Source organism: Argopecten irradians, chromosome 2, assembly GCF_041381155.1.
Source record: "Argopecten irradians isolate NY chromosome 2, Ai_NY, whole genome shotgun sequence".
Classification (NCBI taxonomy): domain Eukaryota; kingdom Metazoa; phylum Mollusca; class Bivalvia; order Pectinida; family Pectinidae; genus Argopecten; species Argopecten irradians.
Genome location: NC_091135.1, coordinates 46,175,444 through 46,197,566, shown reverse-complemented (window position 1 = coordinate 46,197,566; position 22,123 = coordinate 46,175,444). Strand labels below are relative to the sequence as shown.

Here is a 22,123-nt window from a genome sequence, read left to right as displayed (position 1 = left end):
CATGCATAGTGACATGAATACAGAAAGTTCATCCCTTGGACCTGTATACAAGTGTATGTATACATATACATACAATTAGCATCATATGAAGACTGAAGAATGTTGATATGAGTGCTCTTGAAAGTAAACTTTTCCAATATGGACCTAGAAGATCATGAACAGAACATTTATACAGTATTAATTTATTAAATGTTCCTTTCAACTGTAATCATTAAATAAAATTATGATGCAATACTTTTTCATTGTTTAACTTTGTAGAAATATTTGTTTATATTAGTCCTCTAGATCCAGTGATTATAATTCTTGCATCCATATGCCGGCCCATTTGTTTGTCAGGGCTTGTGAGATAGCTTTTCAATTACTTTTAAAATATAATGATTTTTTTTTACATATAGCAATATAGATACCATTGTCTTAGCATTTCTAAATTCTACTTTACAAGAGAGTAGACTCAACATATAAATAAAACCATAAAACTAGCAAGTTATCTGAAATGTTAAAATATCTTTTTGTCTGAACCAAATTTCACATTTATTGTCTATGTGTAACTTGTACATAGACCATTTATGTATTAATACTGTAGTAGTAACAGTGATTACAAACACATAGACTAAAATGTAGTATGAAGTACTATGTACATCTGTCTTTGATTTGAGTTCTAAACAAAAAAGTGGTACCTATTGGGAAGTTGTGACTTGGGCGGAGGGTGAAATACAGAAGAAATAGCTACACATGGAAACAAGAGGCCCATGGGCCTTAACGGTCACCTGTGTTCAGATACAGAATGAAACAAAGACATGCATATAAACACTATATATTTGCCCATCAGGCCCTTGAAGTCAGTCAGTGATTTTATAAATTTGACTTTTTAATCTATGAAGATTATTTGGTTCCATCAAATCTGTGAAATCAGAAGAAAGATTTTTGAAATGTTATCCATTTTGACCCCTTTTGGCCCCACCCCTCTGGCCCCTGGGGTCGGCCAGGACCAATATGGATATGATGTTAAAATGCTATCTCAGACTAATAATTCTAACCCAGTTTGACTAATTTCCTATGAAAAATAGGCAAATAATGTTCATAAATGTGTTTTTCCTATATAAACTAAAGTAAACTTGACCCCCTCCCCCCAGAGGGAAACATGGGACCCCAGGGCCATGAAATTCACAATTTTTGTAAAGGACTTTAAGACCTTTCAATCTATGCAGAGTATTTGATTCTACCAGTTCCAGAATTTCAGAAGAAGATTTTTGAAGTTTTAGCCTATTTGACCCGTTTTGGCCCCGCCCCTAAGGCCCCTTGGGATCAGTCATAGAAAATTTGGTAATAAGATTCAATGGTCATCACATAGGGATAATTCTGACTACAATTGACTAATTTCCTATTATAATGACTAAATAATGCTCAAAAATGTCTTTTCCCTTTATAAACTACAGTAAACTTACCCCCCTCCCAAGGGGGAAACACTGAGACCCAAGGGTCATATAATTCACAATTTTCATAAAACACCTTAAGACCTGCCTTTTTTATGACGAGTATTTGATTCTACCATTTCAGTATTTAAGAAGAAGATTTTTAAAGTTTTAGCCTATTTGCCCCTTTTGGCCCCGCCCCTGTGCCCTGAGGGGGTTGACCAGGACCAATATAGATATAATATTTAAAATGTTATCTCAGGCTAATAATTCTAAACAAGTTTGATCTCATTTCCTATGAAAATTGAGCAAAAAATGCTCATAAATGTGTTTTCCCTATATAAACTATAGTAAACTTGACCCCCTCCCCAGGGGGAAAAACGTGATGGGTCATATAATTCACAATTTTCATAAAACACCTTAAGACCTGTCCATCTAAGAAGAGTATTTGGTTCTACCATTTCCAGTATTTAAGAAGAAAATTTTTAAAGTTTTAGCCTATTTGCCCCTTTTGGCCCCGCCCCTCTGCCCGAGGGGGTTGACCAGGACCAATATAGATATGATATTAAAATGTTATCTCAGGCTAATAATTCTAAACAAGTTCGACTCATTTCCTATGAAAATTGAGCAAAAAAATGCTCATAAATGTGTTTTCCCTAGTAAACTTGACCCCTCCCCAGGGGGAAACGTGAGACCCCAGGGTCATATAATTCACAATTTTTGTAAAGGACCTCAAGACCTTTCCATCTATGAGTATGTGATTCTACCATTTCCAGGATTTCAGAAGAAGATTTTTGTAGTTATAGCCTATTTGACCCCTTTTGACCCCACCCCTAAGGCCCCTGGGGGTCAGTTATGGAAAATTGGTTAATAGGATTCAATGGCCATCTCATACGGATAATTCTGACAATATTTGACTCATTTCCTATTACAAATGATCAAATAATACTCAAAAATGTGTTTTCCCTATATAAAACTATAGTAAACTTAACCCCCTCCCCAGGGGGAAACCTGAGACCCCAGGGTCATATAATTCACAATTTTTATAAAGGACCTCAAGACCTTTCCATCTACGAAGAGTATGTGATTCTACCATTTCCAGGATTTCAGAAGAAGATTTTTGAAGTTATAGCCTATTTGACCCCTTTTGACCCCGCCCCTAAGGCCACTGGGGGTCAGTTATGGAAAATTGGTTAATAGGATTCAATGGCCATCTCATACGGATAATTCTGACAATATTTGACTCATTTCCTATTACAAATGATCAAATAATACTCAAAAATGTGTTTTCCCTATATAAACTATAGTAAACTTAACCCCCTCCCCAGGGGGAAACCTGAGACCCCAGGGTCATATAATTCACAATTTTTGTAAAGGACCTCAAGACCTTTCCATCTACGAAGAGTATGTGATTCTACCATTTCCAGGATTTCAGAAGAAGATTTTTGTTAGTTAAGAGTGTGTGTCTGTGTGACCCACCACTTTCCTGACCCCGCACCTACTCGGCCACCTGGGGGTCTGTTATGAAAAATTGGTTTAATAGGATTCAATGGCCATATCTTAAGGATTATTATGACAAAATTTGTCTCATTTTCCTAGTTACAAAATGATCAAATAATATCTTCAAAAATGTGTGTGTGTGTCCCTATATCATTCTATAGTAAAACTGCTTCCCCCTCCCCAGGGGGCGGTAACCTGCGGACCACAGGCCCCAGGTGTCTTATATTTCACAGATTTTTGTTAAAGGACCTCACGACCTTTCATCTACGGAAGATGTGTGTGTGTGTGTGTTCTACCATTTTCCGGAGCGCGCAGAAAGAAGGATTTTGTGAAGTTATACCACTATTTGACCACTTTTGACCTACGCCCCTAAGGCCACTGGGGCGCGCAGTTATATCTGTAAATTGGTTAAGGAGGATTCAAAAGGCCATCTCATACGGGATAATTCTGACAATATTTGACTTCATTGTGTCCTATTACAAATGATAAAATAATACTCAAAAATGTGTTTTCCCTATTTAAAACTTTTGTAACCTTAACCCCATCTATATAGGGGAATGAGATGTGACCCCTCGCGGGCGCTCTAGATAATAACACAATTTTCCTCCTCGCCTCTCCTCTCTCGCCGCCCCACCCCTTAGGACCTTTTCTTATCTATGAGACGCTTGTGTGTAAATCTCCATCTCTCTCTGTGAGTGGAGAAGAAGTTTTTTGAAATTTTAGTCAATTTTACCCTTTTAGCCCCTCCCATAGCTCCCCCCCTTTTTTTTTTGGGGGGGTAGGGGACCATATAATTCACAATTTTGATTGGCCTTATGCCTTAGAAGGTTTGTGCAAAATTTCATTGAAAATTGCTTCAGCAGTTTTGGAGAAGAAGTTGAAAATGTAAATTGTTTACGGACATACGACGGACGACGGACGACGGACGACGCACGACGCACGACGGACGACGGACGACGACGGACAAAAGGCGATTAGAATAGGTCACTTGAGACTTCGTCTCAGGTGACCTAAAAAGAAAGATATACAGTACCATATGGATTCAAAGTTGCTCCAAAATCAATGAGACTAAATAACCAAAAAAAAAAAAAAAAAGCCATGTAAACCCCAAATAATAATAATAATAATAATAATAACTTTATTTAAACGTCGATGACCCATTGAGCCAATGGCTCATCTCCCATGGGGTCGACACAAAAGCATGCAATACAACAGACAATAGTATGACAAATTATACTTGTATATATAGAAGTAAATCAACTAAACTAAGGTAATTAATAAAAAAAAAATAACATACGAAAACATTTACATTTATATGTATATCAACTACGACTACAAATCAAGTTAAATTAATCAAAGTAAAAATAGATTCATCACCACATACTATTCATGGACAGGATCTCGATTGTGTTGTTTACAACAATTAAACAATTTCAATATACATTTGCAATAAATGCATTTTTTAATCGGTATTTAAAATTTGCAAGTGGTGCACATTCTTTAATTTGCCTGGGTAATAAATTCCAGTTAATCACTCCAGAGTAGCTAAATGACTTTTTCATTAATTCTGTACGAGGTTTTGGGAGCACAAAAGCATCTTTTGAGGCTGACCTTAGACCATACGAACAGCTGGATGAGACTGGTGTAAATAATGTTGATATGTATTCAGGGGCCACTCCGTGAATTGATTTGTATATTAACACACACATGTGGTATTTGATTCTATACTCAAAGGGTAGTATTTTGAGTTCATTAAACATTTCCTTAGAAGGTGTGTGAGAGGTGGTTTATTAAGAATTATTCTCAATGCCTGCTTTTGAATTTTTGTTAATTGTTTTATCTGTTCTTTAGTACAATTTCCCCAGACAATAGACGCATAGTCAAGAATTGGTGAGATATAAGCATGATAATACAACAGTTTCGCGTCTTTTGACAAATTAGGTATTTAATTTTCTGAGGAGGGCTAATCTAGTTGCCAATTTAGAGTAAACCTTATGAACTTGTTCATTCCATCCAAGGGTGTGATCGATGTGTATCCCTAGCACTTTTTGTGTAGTGACTGAGTTTAATATGTAATTGTCTAATTCTAGCTCTAAAACTCCAGCAGTATGTAATGCTCTGGGTTTGCCAAGGAGCATACATGTCGTTTTTTCTTTATTAAAAGCCAAGAGTTTTTGCCACACCATGGGATATATTGACAAAGTGGTTATTGAGATGTTCTATTATATCCTGTTTTTGGTTAAGTGTAACATCCCCGTCTTTTAGGGTTGACGGTATTGTCGAATTTGAAGATTTGGAGCGAAATGATTTTAAGTGATTCCATAAAACACTTGTATTCTTATTGTTTTCTACTGCATTGATGAAAAAGTTTCTTTTTGAAGTTACTAACAAATTCTTAGCTTTATTTCTCCAGTATTTAAATAAGTTCCAATGACCCTTCTTATGATGGTAATCTCGTTTTATTCTGGCTTGTTTAATATCCTCATTATACCATTCGGGTTGCTTATACCTTTTTATTCTTTTCGTTTTTATTGGGGCATGTCTATTTAATACTCCAATTAAGGCAGTAAAAAATATCTGTAAAGCTTCATTAACATCATCAGTAAGAAAGAGGTCATCGATAGTTGTTTCATGAAGTTCTTGCAAGAATTTTTCTCTGTCAAAACTGTTGAAACATCTGTAAGTTATTGTTTTATGACAGTTGTTTTTACTCTGAAAAATGGGTTTTTTACATGCTTTGGTGATAAATACGGGATAATGGTCACTTAAAGCAATGCAAGGTATTTGTACTTCACTGATTAAGTCTTCATTTGTAGAATAAACATGATCTATTATTGTACTGGATGAATGATCTACTCTTGTAGGTTTATTAACTAATTGAGACAGACCATAACATGTAGTGATGGTATTCCATCTGTTATTAGTACAGCCATTGGTTATATCAATATTGAAGTCCCCCATTAAGATTATATCTAGGTTTTCGTTAGCGGCTTTTTCGATTTGACTATCAAATGCTTCAATCCAAGATACAAGTGATCTGGGTGGTCTATATACATAACATAATAAAACATTTTTGTAGTTAGGGATGTTGATTTGTAACCAAATGGTTTCTAAAGATGGATCTTCGATGTCCATTCTCCTAGTATAATTTAAGTCATCATATAAGTACACAACTATACCACCACCTATTTGATCTGTTCGGTCTTTTCGCTGAATGGTGTAACCATCAATACTGATAATATCGTTAGAGATTTCAGGATTTAAAAATGTTTCACAAAGACCAATTATATGTATTGGGTCACTTTTGTCACCGAACAAAGATTCTAATTCATCTAATTTGGGAATTAAATGTCTAATGTTCCAGCTACACATATGTAAACCTCGATGTTTCAATCCAAATTTCTTACTAAAATTATGGATTTCAACAGAATGTACAGATTCATTACCAAGTGGCATTGACATATTAGCATTGTCAGACATATTATCAACAAGAGCATCCGTATTCAAAGGCACGTCACTAGTTATACAAAACATGTTATCATCGGTTTGAACAATATCATCATAGTTTAAAGACGCTTGACTAGAATTACATGTTATGCTAAAATCATTGTGAACAATATTGCAATCGTCATCATTGAAAGATGCACTGTTTACGATGCCGGGTTGATTGCTTTCACTGACATAACTATCCATATGGTGTTGGTTTTGTTCACATAATACACACACTTTGTCAGATTCACTACTGTAATTGAGGTTACAGTTAGTGCACAGAGAAGGTAAAATATGCAATGACCAGATCAATGATAAAGCATGCACCCTTCCACTTCCAGTTATCTGTAGCTATTTCTTCTATATTTCAACCCCCCACTCAAGTTACAACTTCCCAACCTCATGATTCTTCTGTCTTTTAGCCCCCACCCCCACCCCCACCCCTACCCCCAACACACACATACCTGATTGATTGTCATGTTATTTCAGGTTTCCTATTCAGGTATTATTCCTAAAAACCAAAAAGGGTATACACACTGTGTACTCTCAAAGGAGGGGAACCACTTCATTCAAAAATGGAATTTACAATTTCATCTTAATTTTGAAATTTTCAATTTAATTATTAATTACTGGACTATTAAAACAGTATAGAACCCCTCGGCTACAGACAAAGTACTGTGGTACACATTTCTCTTAATTAATTACTTTTCTTCAACTCAATCATCTTTTTCTCCAGAGCACAAAAAAGAACAGGAAACAACAGAAAAGGAAAGTAACATACATGTAGGCCTATATGTTTTTTCTGGAAATATATATGATGTGTTAATTCTCACAGCATAGGCCTACATGAATGTGAAGAATTAAATATTATCAATGTTTGAGAGAATTTCCTAGTTGTAATTCTATAGCAGCTACATGGAATGCACGTTTACATATATACATTGTACGATACATATACATCATAAAAGTTTCTTTCCTTCCAGCTGGACATTCATGTCATCTCTCTCCAGAACTCAAATATTGTTTACAAAAAAAAACAAACAGAGACATAGATAATTTAATTAAATCTCTGCAAAAAACTACACGAATAATTGAACGCATATATTGTACTTGTAAAATATCTATGTATGAGCTAATTTATTTTCACATCTTTGACAGCTACATGCATGGACGTTCTATGGAACGTTTTCGTGTGGTTTTAAATGGGAAATTATGTTACGATTATTTGTACTTAACCTTCATGATTCGGTTGATGTAAAATACGACGAATGCGATGCTGCAATAATTGCCCCTTGCCGGGGCCCCATTTCTGCATCGGCCGAATATTTGTGTCGATTTCCATGTACAAGATGCTTTTATCGAAAAATTATTACAAAGCATTGTCATTAATTTAAGAATACTTCATTTGCATAAAATGTATCATCTCAAAACAACAATTTGCATACCGCATTAGTGGTTTATCACACGAAACGAAACCGACACGACTGAGAAACACATGTCCATGTTGACATTTCCACGCAGCCTCGTTTTCAAAGAGTTTGGCGAATTTATATTTAGAACTGTGCTAAATTTACACGCGGCTTCCCCAAAATTTCAATGGTCAAAACTGGACACCGTAAGCAGAACTTGCCCATCATTATGGTATACAATGACTTTTGGAAGGCCAAAGAACGCATTTAGACTGGTTTCCTTTGCCCGACTATTCACTTTAATTAGAAATAGATATACACGATAAAACACCACTTATTATTCAAATAATGAAAATCATTTATGCTCTGTCGGCGGTGGAGCATCTCTAAGCATCTGTAATTTAATTTTGGCAGAAAATTCAGCATTTGTCAGATGGAATTTAATATTAATCTTCTCTCTCCCTGATTTATTTTTAAAATTAATTCTTTTTTTGGAGTATGGATACAGTAGATGTGAAAGAAATTCTGAAATTTATTTTGGAATGAAGTGATAAAAATTGTGTATCGGTATTATGAAAATATGATTACAAATATATCACGACAAGTTTGACAAGTACTGTGTTTAATCTTCAATCGATCTCTCCGTGGATTGAATGAATGAGGATGTATTTTTTACTACATGTTAAGCTATGTTCACCAGTCTTTACATTTACCTTCACTGTGGAATAGTTACCTTTTATCGTGGACTATTCCACCGGAAAAGGTATCTATTCATCAGTAGCAGATGATAATAGTAGACTTTGCTCCGACTATACCTCAAGCTATAACAATAGATGACATCACAGCAATGTTTAAAAAAAAGTAATAACATTATTCTTACGCCATAGCAGTATTTGCGTAGGGTTCAAAAAAATAGGATAGCATATATATAGCTAAACACTTTTCATAAACTCGATTTTATATATTTTCCCAAGAACCACTAGTGATTGGTTAGGTACATGCATATCATTGTATTTTATGCATGATGTAATTTATAACAATACCAAAGAACAAGAAACTATAAGTAATAATTATATTGTCTCTATGATATGTATTGGTTTTTAGTTTCGAGTATAATACAAGTTCATGTTTGCGATGAAAAACTTACAAAAATAGAGAAATAAAACATTCAATGATTAGTTCATGTACCATTTGAAGACAATATCAAACAAAGACATGTTCACGCTTGATTTCAATCTTTACTTGAAAAATCATTCCTCTATTAAAATAAAGGATAACTGTTATTTTAGTATTTTTTTTAACATTGACACCTTTTTATTGTCATTTTTGTTTTGATTCCTGAATTCCAGTCCGCTTTCCTTACCCGTTATTGATCGACTAATATGTTACCCCTACCTTCAAAACATAGATCTTTTTACGACTCATTTCCTTTGTCAAACAAAAACATGTAGTCAAGTAAAACATTTTAGGAAACTATATACCGTTTTGGATACTTTAGTTAGTTTCAAACATTGTGCTCAGCTAAAACGTTTACAGTAATAACCTAATGTGCAACCGATGATGCCCAAGTTTCTCACCTCGAAAGTAAGATTTTCTGGATGAGTTAAATATGTTCGCATCTGCACCAACCACATAACTAAGCCATTTAAGACAATGTTGAAAGACTATGAATAAGCAAAGTTATTACTTTTGCTACTAGCGTCATTTACAACTCCATGTTAATAATATATTTATTGAAACAGTGATTGGCTGATTGTTTTACATATCTCATTAACAGATTGGTTAATTTAAAAATGACGCACCGCGTACTAGTCTAATCATCTTGCTCTTATACAAAGCAAATTGATCCCAAAGACAGTAAACAGCACACAGCATCTGATGGCATTATTTACAATAGGAAAATCTTTGATCATTACGCTCCATATATTCTATACACTAAACATGAGTAGAATCACTAATTATATAGACTTGTCTCCGCATACAGGCAAGAGGAGCGTTCATTACTGTGGCGAACGCTCACTTTGGGACCATTAAACGCTCACTTCGTGATCGTTAAACGATCATTTCGGGGCCTTTAAACGCTCACTTCGGGACCATTGATTTGTTTCGAATGCGTTTTATAATTTCATTAGGAGCTGATGTAACTAATCAATTTAGTTGCAGACTTACCACCTTACGAAAACCAAACCTCGCGACCGACAGTTTCAGTATTATCCGATGTTTATCGGACACTGTTGGAACTTTAAAGAACATTAGACCTTTTGAGAGTATTCCAGGCCCAAACGGTTTATACTCCCTGCCGTACATTGGTTCCATTCTTCATTACAAGCCATTCAGTAAGTATGAGAGGATTTTGTTAATTATTGAATTGTATAGCAAAAGATATTTTCAAGACAACACAAAAGTGTAACAGCAATATCTGGTAGGCATCTTTTTTTTAATTTTGTTTGGTAGGCTTCATTTTGTGCTGGTAATCCAAAATATTTCACGTGGAGTGTTTTTTGTGGGTCCGTATGATAATCTTTTGCATAATTAAAGAACGAATGAAGATTTGTTTTCCAGCAGCCTACCGTGCCCAGTGGCAGTTCAATCGAGTGTCAATGATAAATTACTTAAGTCTCAATGGTGTACTTCGTCCCTACTACACTATATTAAGGCCTGTATATATACGTATTTAATATAAAAATAATTATCTATTCACGTGCGCAGCTAAACTATTTCTGAATGACTGCAATATCACAGCTCTGAGAACAGACATGTTATTCCATTGTTATGTAATTTATCTAACGCAAATGAGGTGATGTTGATTTCTTGTCTCTTTCATCCAAAGCTGACATACCAGCCTTAGAAATCAATGAGTTGCAGAAGAGGCTACACGAACAGTATGGGGATATTTTGAAGTTCCGTGTTGGAAGTGGTTGGATTGTTGGTTTATTCCATCCCGATCTTTGTCGCGAAGCACTGCAACAGACTCAGCCACGCTATCCACTCCGGTTTCCTGTATGGATTCTCCGGAAGTATGCCGAGAGGAATGGGATAGAGGAAGGCATTGGTACTGTGTAAGTATGGGAGATTGAGAACCTTATGTCACATGTGTCTTCCGACATTAATGACTTTGCGGTATAACATGTGTGAACCAAATGTGTTAATGATTTATTCCGATAAAAAATGTTACCATAAGCGGGACGGTTAAATCCAAAGACCTTGAAACAGTGAAGCTGCGCTTGTCGACACATATTTCTCAAAAACATTATCTCTATAATGATATGAATCATTTTGGGTAGAATGGCTTTTGAAACGATAGGAATCGAACAGAGATAGACATGGCGAGTCTTATAAGAATGCGAGTCGTAAAATTCTTATTAGAAATAAATCTTTAGACTAAAATGCACAAGGACATAATATTACATCATCAATGCTGTATTATTCATAGTAGTTCACGCTTTCAAATTATTTTGCCTAATATCAACCATGTTGGTGTGCATGTTTATTTAAAAATACAACATATTTTCAAACAGCAATGGAAAAAGTTGGGAAGCAGTCCGAAAACCAACCCAAAACGAGATTCTAAAACCTAGCAGTATGGCGACGTTTGATTCCAGTATCAACCAAGTATCAGATGACATGGTGGCCAGACTAAAGGAGCAGAGTAGAATTGATGATACACTCCATACCCTATACAACTACGCTATAGAAAGTATGGTTCACTTTGCTCTAAATTGTTTACACGTTTCTGAAGCTACATGATAACCCTATGTATAAAGCTACAAATCATATTTATTGTTATCTTTCATCACAACACAAGTTGATATTTAACTGAAAAATCTATAAAAATATGTCATATATTTTCTTAGTAATTATCAATCATATTTCGAATTCCGTTGATGTATCGTCCATTGGTTTGTGAGAGCACCGCGGCTCTTAATACACAGAGGATATTTAGTTACATAAAGAAACGTAGAAGAGTTGATCATAATTAGTAGCTTTTCCATACAAGATTGGTACCATCAGTACTATTCTAAAGATTATCTGTTCCAGACATTGGAATGCTGTGCTTTAACACTCGCCTAGGATGTCTCGAAGGCGGGGAAAAAGCAGACGACATCATCGAACATGTGGCGTTTATTTTTCACGCCCTGGAGGTCGATCTACGTTCTTCCTTTCACTGGTACAAATATTTTAGGACGCCTTATTACAAGAAATTTGAAAAGTCATATAGTATCCTTAAAAGGTAATTCTAAGAGCTGATATCTAAGGGTGGCATTCATTTCCTTGAGAAGTAGAAGACGATGGTAGCTATTAAAACTGTTTTGATCCGTTCATCACTCTTTGAAATATGAACAGGCATACTGTTATGTGACTGGTATTGTGCAATTGTGTAAGCCTGTTCGAAATGAAGTAAGGAAAAGGAAAATGTATTAAAAGGATCATAGTATTTTGTACAAAGACCTCAGCATGCACACACATAGCAAATATTTAACTTAAAGTTGTTATGCAATTCAGTTTTGTTTTAGTTTTTGATACTATGCCTACACTTTTTATTTTAACTACGATTGACAGAATGTTACAACCGGAAGTAGACCAGTGCATTCTAAGATATCAGCATGACCAAACGCAGGGGAAGCAAGTTCCTGGTCACTATATCCCATGTCTTGTGGACAATCTCTTGTCGGGAGGGAAGTTGACAGATGCTCAGCTAAATTCCTTTATCATCGACCTCTTCCTTAGTGGAATAGACTCGGTAGGTAAGCAATTTGTTATACCTCATGAAACGAAGTTTGTGTATGGTTATACAGAATTAACATGTCTGTCACCTCCTTCTTAAACGTTATATCAATTTCAATAAAATTTGACAGCAATGTAAGGGAGGATATGAAGATGTACAAAAAGTTTATTTTCCAATATATTTTGTTAATGTGGTGTTCATGTCAATATACACAGGTTTTGTAAAATTGCTATAACTCATTAGTGTTTGGATCATTTTTTAATCGTTGTCAAATCACGTATTAAGTTGATGTTATTGATTTCACTCATTGACAATTCAATAACAGTAACCATGGGATTATACCACAATCTTCTAATTGGTCAAAATGTAAATATTGTCCGATTGAGCTGAAAATTGCTATATAGGATGATACATAAAATGGTAAAAAAGTAAGAATTCTCGTCTGGAAATGCTGGTGTTTTTAAAGTAAAAGTTACACACCATTTTGACAGCGATTGATTTGGTTTTGAAATCAATATATTATGTCTTCATTTATATAAATACCCACTTACTGTAACACTAGGAGGTAGTATGCAGTATGGTGCCAAACCAAATCAATCGCTGTCAAAATGGTGTGTAACTTTTACTTTTAAAAAACTTGCATTTCCAGACGAGAATTCTTATTTTTTCACCATTTTATGTGAAAAAGCAAATGGTGGGCTTTGCTTTTTCACAATGCTTTTAACATTAAATGAAGAAGCGTGGTTAAAATGGCGCCAAACGTCAGAAGATGATTCATTTGGGATCCTGCATTAGATAAGTTATGGTTATAATGGGACTAAGTTATATCTACTATATATATTTATCTTAAAATTTAAGATTAAACACTAGTATACGCTTAAATTCCAGACAGCTAAAACCATGAGCCTGATTCTGTATAGATTGGCTCTGCACCAAGATAAACAGGAGAAACTGTACGAAGAGATAAAGGCACATGGATTGGCGGACGGGCAGCCCATTACCAATGAAATTCTCCACTCAATGCGCTACCTTAAGGCGTGCATAAGAGAGTCATTGAGGTGATTAATATTTTTCAATTTAAGGTTGTACTATAAACGTAAATATTTTAGCAAACTGTTATTTTATAAGTTACTTGTAGTCCTGAAAGTTTGCGCTGAAATACATAGAAATTGCATTTACCGCATTTGTGCATGTTTAGTATTGTCATTACACGAATTCATTATTCATTATTGCGATACTAAGTTCAAATAAATTTTACACTAAAATAAAATTGTGGCAATATAAATATGTTTAAAATAATTTACATTCACAGCAATCTTTACTTTGTTATCAAATTCTTGAACCATTTTTCTTCTGGAACTGCCCATTTAAGCCCTATTTTTGAATTTAAAAAATTCGACAAGAAATTCCATTGACCACCAGTTTACACGGGCTTTCCTGTACCATATGTACCTAGTAAATCCATGCCTTTAATTGTGTTTAGTTATTGACGAAAGTTGAGTTACACAACAATAGAACCTATAGAAATATCACAAATACACTGGGTTGAGAGCGTTCTTTACATTAAAATATCAATGGGTTTATCCCCATGGATGCCATTGAATATTAATCGGTTAATCCATTAAATGCTTTTAAAAGTCTTCCAATAAAGTTCATTTAAGGAGGACACTCATCTATAGAATACAATTATTAACATCTTGCTATGTGCTTTATTAATGTTTTGAAATTACCCCTATTTGAGGTATCGGGTATACTATGACTAGGCAAACTTAAACTTGACAGTGTTGCATGCAACAATCATTATTTTCTTTATTGCCAGATAATATGGAAAATTCTGTTTTCACATTCAATACCATAACATATAATTGATCTGTATTGTGGCATCATAATATATCACACGCATATATGTAAAGGTGTATCATGTAATGATATGTTTTTCTGTCAAAGACCCATCACTGGTTTAGTTTCTTTTGATGTTGTTATATGGCGGCTTCCGATAAATTCGATATGTGGTGCATGGGTAATGATTGTTTATATATGTTGGGGTATCTTCGTTGTGTGTCGCAATGTAATAGAAATGCAGACACAATGTCATTTTGATTACTTGCTTTATTATATGGCTGTGTGTTTTGTGTACATTTGTGTAGTCAAATGGTTTACATCTTGTAAATACAAAGTAAAAAAGCTAATATCAACCTGTCTTCAGGTGGATACTGTGAATTATCAACCCTCGAAAGTGATATAACCTACCTAAATACAGGTTGATATTTGTATAAGATGGTTGATTTTGTATTATGCAATATGAACAACTAAGGTCATTTACTGTCCCCAGGTATTGGGAGGAGAAGGGTTTAATTCCTGATTTAGGTGTCTTTTAAGCTTGTGTAATTTGACATTATCCCTTACCGCCATTGTCTGTTTTTGATATTGTAGGATCCAGTTCCCGATTTCCGGTGGCTACATTACGGCAACTCAGTCGGATATTGTCGTTGGCCACTACAAAATACCAGAGAAGGTTAGTAGGATCATATACATGTATATCAATTATCCTTTTGGGGTGATAAGGAATTTACTAAACATGAGTTAGGATGAAAATATTATGTTACGTTTTGTTTTGAAAAGAAGTGTTATGGCTTAAGACATGGCCAATGTCATTATATTTAAATAGAATATCATTTAAATGAATATACATCGATTTCCCTTAATAACTAGAAAGATAACGATCTCCATCAATCTCATTATTCCTAAACGACTCTAATTATGTTTTGAGATCTTCAATTATTATCCTCCGCCAATGGTATAACGGGCGACAGAAATACAAAAAAAACCAACATAGGTAAGCATCAAAAGAAATATTAATATTCTATATATTATTATTCTATGTGATCTATCCGACACAATAAACCAGGTGAGACGAGGGATTCATGTTTCATTTGAGTAGAAATCAGTTTTGACTGCCGGTGCTTTTCCATAATTTGTGTCCATATATCCTGCTTCTACCTTTGTAACCTGTCCAAGGCAACTTAAAGATCTATGGAAAACGAATTCCGGATACATAATAAACTCCCCTGTATGTATTGCAAGTCTGATTTTGTGTCCTTTGTCATTAAAAGACATAAAACAATTCGATCGTTCAATATAGAACCAATATGGATTATTTCGCAGATGTAATATTTAGATTTGCTCGCATGCTAATTGTCATGATTTCCGTACAACGTCAGTCGTTTCATAAACAATCATTATTAAGTAATGTTCGCAGAGTGAAGGCAATGTACTGAACAATCGTCGTGACATAATATAAAAGTAGCCCGAGCTCAACCGACTGCAGTCTGATCCGTAGATAGAGGTGAATGTGAGGGACCGTAATGACCTCTGAGGGAAATTAAATCTATGCACGTGCTTAACTGGAAGTTTATTTGTTTGATTAAATTATCGTCATATTAACAGCCAGGGTCAGGGTCATGAAAGTGAGTGATGCTTATTTTGGGAGACTGCGGTATATTCGTGTTATTTTTATACTGGAATGCTATCAAATGGTTGAAAGAATCCCAATGCTTACCTACCTCAAACAATACAACACCGGTAAACAAAACGGCATACCTTCAATTATTGTATCTAATTATCGTAATACAAATTACCTGGATGACCTACATATGTGCCTCATTGTCACTATTACCTAATCCGTGTGTCTAATTCATATGTACTGGTTTTGCGTGACCAATATCGCATGTATAAGTGGCAACCGGACCGCGGGATTGACATTTCACTTGCTCTTCATGACCGAAATGACTTATTTTACCTATACGTCAATTAAACACCTATCTAACGATAGAGTTGATAATCGCCTTCTTGATTATTATCCGGTTTTGCACATACACATCATAAGATTATGGACATTTTCCCCATACCAAACTTTTCTTCCATACTTGACAGGGTTATCCCACTGTTGATAGAGAAAAGATAACTCTTTTACCAGGGTAGGGGAAAGACAGCCCACACGCGCTAGACAGTGATGTCATTAGTACATGCGGCGACAGCGACGTTCATGTCGACTGAATTTTCACCATTTCTCGTTAAAGTATGCGGGAGAAAAAGAATCTTGCATGGGCCAGTCAGGAGGACAGGGATATCTCGTGAAAGATTTTGACCGTCAACCCTCGGGTTGAGTAGCCAAAATCTTTCATTCGGGTTTGGATATCCTTGTCCACTTGACAGACACATGCAATATTCTATTAATATATTAGTTTAACATTAATTGTTTTTTAAGTCCTGTAAATTTGTCTTTACATTAAATTTTCTGTATGTCATTCATTGTTTGTTTGATTAATTAACATCCTATTAAAGATGCTCCACCGCTGACAAATGACATTTTTTTTCACTATCAAAAACACGAGCAGACGATTAAGTATTTCTCTTCACTTAAAGGGCGTTAGAATTGTGCCTGCTGCCCCTATTGCATGATCGTAAAAGGCGACTAAATTTAGGATCTTATCTTTTCTCTTCTTCCTAATTGACTTTATCTTTCCTAATGCCTACCTTGGCACCGCCTCACTTTTGGCCTTGAGTTGAGCGTTCGCCCTGTGAGGAAGGCTCTGGGTTCTGTCCCCTGGCCGAGACACACCAAAGTCTATAAAAGTGGTAGTTTCTGCTCCTGCTTAGCGTTCAGCACACAGGGAGTGGGACGACTGGTTCGCCCGTTGTCAGTATAATGTGACCGGTGGGGTGTGTTGCTTGGTGTCTTCGGCGCATGCTTCAGTGATATAGCACTATAAAAAGGGCAACAGTTCCACTATACAAGAAGACACAACACGAACATACCGCAGTCTCCCAGTACACTCACCTCGCACAACATACACGCAACACACCGCATACATGGGAGCCGTCCTTACATGACCATAGCTGTTAATAGGACGTTAAAAATCAAACAAACAAACAAACAAACAAAGTTACAAAAGTTACTTACTTTACACCATTGAACAGTTTGAGCTTCTAATTTCACTTCAAGTTAAAGTTACAAAAAAATAATTAATTGCATCCCGAAAAAATTCCGTGGCACTATACCCTATATGGAATTAAGTACTGATTGCGCATGCACCAAAGGCAAAATAAATTATTTTATAATTTTTTTTTGTGTTAATTAGACATATATATACACGATTAAACACCAATTATTGTTTAAGTGATTAATATCATGTATGCTCTATCGGCGGTGGAGCATCTTTAACAGCTATGGTCATGTAAGGACGGCCTTCTGTGTATGCAGTGTGTTGCGTGTATGTTGTGCGAGGTGCGTGTTTTGGGAGACTGCGTTTTATTCATGTTGTGTCTTCTTGTATAATGGAATTGTTGCCCTTTGTTTTTGCTATATCAATGAAGCATGCCGCCAAAGACACCAAGCAACACACCCCACCCGGTCACATTATACTGACAACGGGCGAACCAGTCGTCCCACTCCCTGTATGCTTAGCGCTAAACAGTAGCAGAAACTACCACTTTTATAGACTTTGGTGTGTCTCGGCCAGGGGACAGAACCCAGAGCCTTCCTCAAAGGACGAATGCTCAACTCAAGGCCAAACGTGAGACGGTGCCAAGGGAGGCATTAGGAAAGATAAAGTCAGTTTGGAAGAAGAAAAATGATAAGATCCTAAATTTAGTCGCCTTTTACGATCATGAAATAGGGCAGCAGGTACAATTCTAACGCTCTACCTGAATTCATACTTTTGAACATAACCATGAATATTTTAGATAACAAATCAAAGAGAAAAACGATGATCGCTTATTTTATAAGTATTGAAGTGGTGATCCGTTTTAGAAACTGATTGATAATTTGCTTTCTTAATTAATAACAGACTCTGGTTATGGTAGCCTGTCCGACAATGATCCAGGACCAGCGTTTTTTCGTTGACAATGACAAGTACATACCGGAAAGATGGCTGCGGGCAAACGACTTCATGTCTGACACATATAAGTCACTCAACTCGTTTGCTTTTCTCCCTTTTGGATTCGGCAGACGAAGTTGTCTTGGCCAAAGATTTGCTGAGAGAGAATTACAAATCGGTATTACAAAGGTTGGTGTTGTTAGCTTGACGTAATTCGATCGTGCTTTATATATATACCGTTGAAAACAAGAGGCCCAGAGGGCCTGTATCGCTCACCTGTTTTTTTAGTAATTATCACAAAGACTCTTATAATTAGAAAAGTAGCAAAATTGACACCACGATTTGTTTAATTTTGAATTCCAAAAATAAAATGATGCTATAGATACCATACGAATATGCTATCCAATACATAGTTTCAGAGAGGAGGTAATTTATATGAAAATAGTAGCCTAATTGACCCCTTTTGGCATGGCACCTCATACCTCGGTGGGTCAGCACCATCGTTTGTACAATTTTGAATCCCCACCTTATAAGGATGCTATGATTGCATTATGAGTTTTACATGTATCCCATGCTTAGTTGCAGAGAAGAAGTCTTTTATATCGTAACAGCCATATTTTACTACAATAGCCATAATAGCCCTTTTGACCCCATCCCTAAGGCCCTGGGGGTCAGCCCCATCACTTTAAGGATGCTACCATTGCATTATGAGTTTTATCCCATGCTTAGTTGCAGAGAAGAAGTCGTTAATATGGTAACAAGCAGATTTTGCTAAAATAGCCAAAATAGCGCTTTTTTACCCCGTCCCTAAGGCCCCCGGGGGTCATCCCCATCATTTGTACAATTTTGAATCCTAACTCTATAGGATGCTACAATTGCATTATGAGTGCTCTCCCATGCTTAGTTGCAGAGAAGAAGACGTTAATAAGGAAAGAGCCAAATTGACCACATTCGACCCTGCCCTTCAGGTCCCCGGGGGTCAGCCCATCATTTGTACAATTTTGAATCACTACCCTATAGTGTTATCCCATGCTTAGTTGCAGAGAAAATGTCGTTGACATGTATATTGAAATAACCAAATTTTGTTAAAATAGCCAAATAACACTTTTGATCCCGTCCCTAAGGCCCACGGAGGTCAGCCCTATCATTTGTACAATTTTGAATCCCCATCCTATTAGGATGCTACCATTGCATTATAAGTCAGCCCCATCATTTGTACAATTTTGAATCCCCACTCTATAAGAATGCTACCATTGCATTATGAGTGTTCTCCAACGCATATTTTCAGAGAAGTCGTTTATATGGAAATAGCCAAATTGACCCCTTTTGACCCCGCCCCTGCGGCCCTTGGAGGGGGGGGGTGTCAGCCCCATCATTTGTACAATCGTCAGTCAGTAACTCGTAAGGACACTACAAGTCAAATTTTGTTGAATTCGACTAACGGTTATGGAGAGGAAGTCGACTGTTGACGGACGAAGGACGACAGACAACGGACGCTGGACGCCACGGTATCGCATAAGCTCACCTTGGTTCTTCGGACCACGTTAGCTGTAAATATCAGAAGCTAATACAATTTCAGCTTTATACCGTTTTTACCTCATTATAATACATTTATAGCGTGACCAATCAATATTCCTTTTTCGAGTGCCTTTAAGTATAGTGACTTACTAGGCAATATTACAAAATCGAGCCCGCTAAAGACAAGAAATGATTTAAGTCTATGGAATGAATTCTTATACATTTGTATGTTAAAATTGTATTAAACTGTGAAGATGTATTTGATTATGAAGTCATTTTTAACTCGCGTTAAATCACGTTTACGATTACATTTCGTAAGGTATGTTTTTTCCTTGATTAACTGCAAACCTTAGCAACATAAAAATGGTATTCTTGTATAAAACTCACACTTAACTTTAATTACAGTTGATCCAGAATTTCGCTGTATCCCTGCCAAGAGATGTTACAAAGTTAACATGGGAGTATCGGGTTTTCGCCACACCATCAGGTAAACTCACCCTTGATCTCGAATGTCGCAATAAGACCTGATTTGGTGTCTGTGAGTTTTCATTATTTCAACAGTGCAAATACAAATAGTACATATAGTTGTCTCTTAAAAGTGCTTTATATGATGCTTAATTTTACAGTGACTTAGTGTCTTAAGATTGGTATATATAATGTTAAGTTTGAACTAGTCATTTATAAGTGGTGCATATGATGTTTAATTCTACAGCAAAAATAGGACTAATCATTTCAAAACTGGTGCTTCTTGGCAAAATCACTTCAAAGTGGTGTGTATAATGTCTACAGCAACATTAGAACTAGTGTCTTTAAAGTAATCATATGTCATTAACTATAGAATAAGTAATTCCAAAGTGGTGGTTATGATATTTAATGCTAAAGTTACAATTGTACTAGTCATTTAAAAATGTGCTTATAGGGTTTTATGACACCAGAACTAGACACTTAGAGCAGTGTATTGTAGTAAATGATGTGATAAATGTGAACGCCTGAAAGTCATTTAATGTTTTACAGTTTGGTATATCGTATTGGCTTTGTCATCAAATACTGATGAAGGATAATGCTTTTATATACGGTATATACAAAATCATTATGTTTCTCATAAAATGTTTTAGTTATTGCAACTGAGATCGATCCACATGTTTTTAAGATACTGGAACAATAAATAAAACATACAATAAATAGGTGTGTTGTTGTTTTTACTTCTTTTTTTGTTGTTGATATTTTCTAGTACGAGTATTAAGCTCAAATCAGTATGTGGATTTTGGTATAGAATACGCTCTAATTATGAAAACAAAAACGTCAGAAATCCTACGAACCTTGCATTTAATGGAGATATTTTTAAATACTATTAATTTTCAGGAGATACTTTAAATACTATGAATTTTCAGAAATGCAATCGCCCAGGCAAAATGTTTCTAATTAGTTTTAGAAATGAGGAGTAGTGGGGGCAAACTGCTCGATCATGGGGGTTCCTCCGTGGGGTATTTCTCATGTTCTATTTATTAACATGCTTCTGCCAAACATTGGGATGAATTCTTAAAACTCGATTTACAGTTGCTATTATATGATACATAACTATGAACAAAACGATTTGAAAACGGAACATCAAGCCACCTGAATGAGACGAATGGCTGTGGCATTCTCGTTTTTCAAACACTTTTCCAAGAAACATGTCAAGCAGAACAACACTTCTCGTCATTGTTTGTGGTGATCCTTCACAATTCCAATGTCGTGAAATGGGCTTATTTTGGCGCAATCAAATTTAGGCAAATTTCTCAAGAATGCGCTATGATTTAAGTTCATTTACAAAACTACAGGGGCCAACGACATGTGTCTTCTTGTATAATGGAACTGTTACTCTTTTAGAGTGCTATATTACTAAAGCATGCTACCAAAGAGACACCAAGCAACACACTTCATCCGGTCACAATATACTGACAATGGGCGAACCAGTCGTATTTACAGAAAAATCATATTTCGAAGGTATTCTATGTATCCATGATTTTGGTTGCAAAGGTGTTCCATTATAATCGACTGATTAAATCAAAACTGCCTCAACTGTATGCCGTTTGCATGGCCAGATAGAGCATACTATAAAAGTGGGATTATTCGCGGCGTGGAATATCATTCATTCTTCGCCAATATATCAACGCGCGAATTTATCAACAAGTTCTAAATTTTGACATA

The 22,123-nt window shown here is 35.7% G+C and overlaps 1 protein-coding gene across 4 annotated transcripts in view; it reads left to right on the top strand.

Annotated features, from left to right (window-relative positions):
• The window catches only part of LOC138315682 (probable cytochrome P450 49a1), a 42,594-nt gene extending 21,476 nt beyond the window's left edge, over positions 1–21,118 (top strand). For 2 of the 4 annotated variants that reach the window (XM_069256885.1, XM_069256883.1), the window contains exons 3-11: positions 9,974–10,146; positions 10,641–10,869; positions 11,329–11,507; positions 11,849–12,041; positions 12,371–12,551; positions 13,425–13,594; positions 14,970–15,051; positions 18,386–18,604; positions 20,339–21,118. In XM_069256885.1, coding sequence (XP_069112986.1) covers positions 9,974–10,146; positions 10,641–10,869; positions 11,329–11,507; positions 11,849–12,041; positions 12,371–12,551; positions 13,425–13,594; positions 14,970–15,051; positions 18,386–18,604; positions 20,339–20,461 — 1,549 coding nt within the window. In that variant the 3' untranslated portion in view covers positions 20,462–21,118. Of the gene's footprint in view, positions 1–9,967; positions 10,147–10,640; positions 10,870–11,328; positions 11,508–11,848; positions 12,042–12,370; positions 12,552–13,424; positions 13,595–14,969; positions 15,052–18,385; positions 18,605–20,338 lie in introns of all 4 variants that reach the window. The other 2 variants (XM_069256884.1, XM_069256882.1) reach the window with 1 other exon arrangement.
• The last annotated feature ends 1,005 nt before the right edge of the window (positions 21,119–22,123 follow it).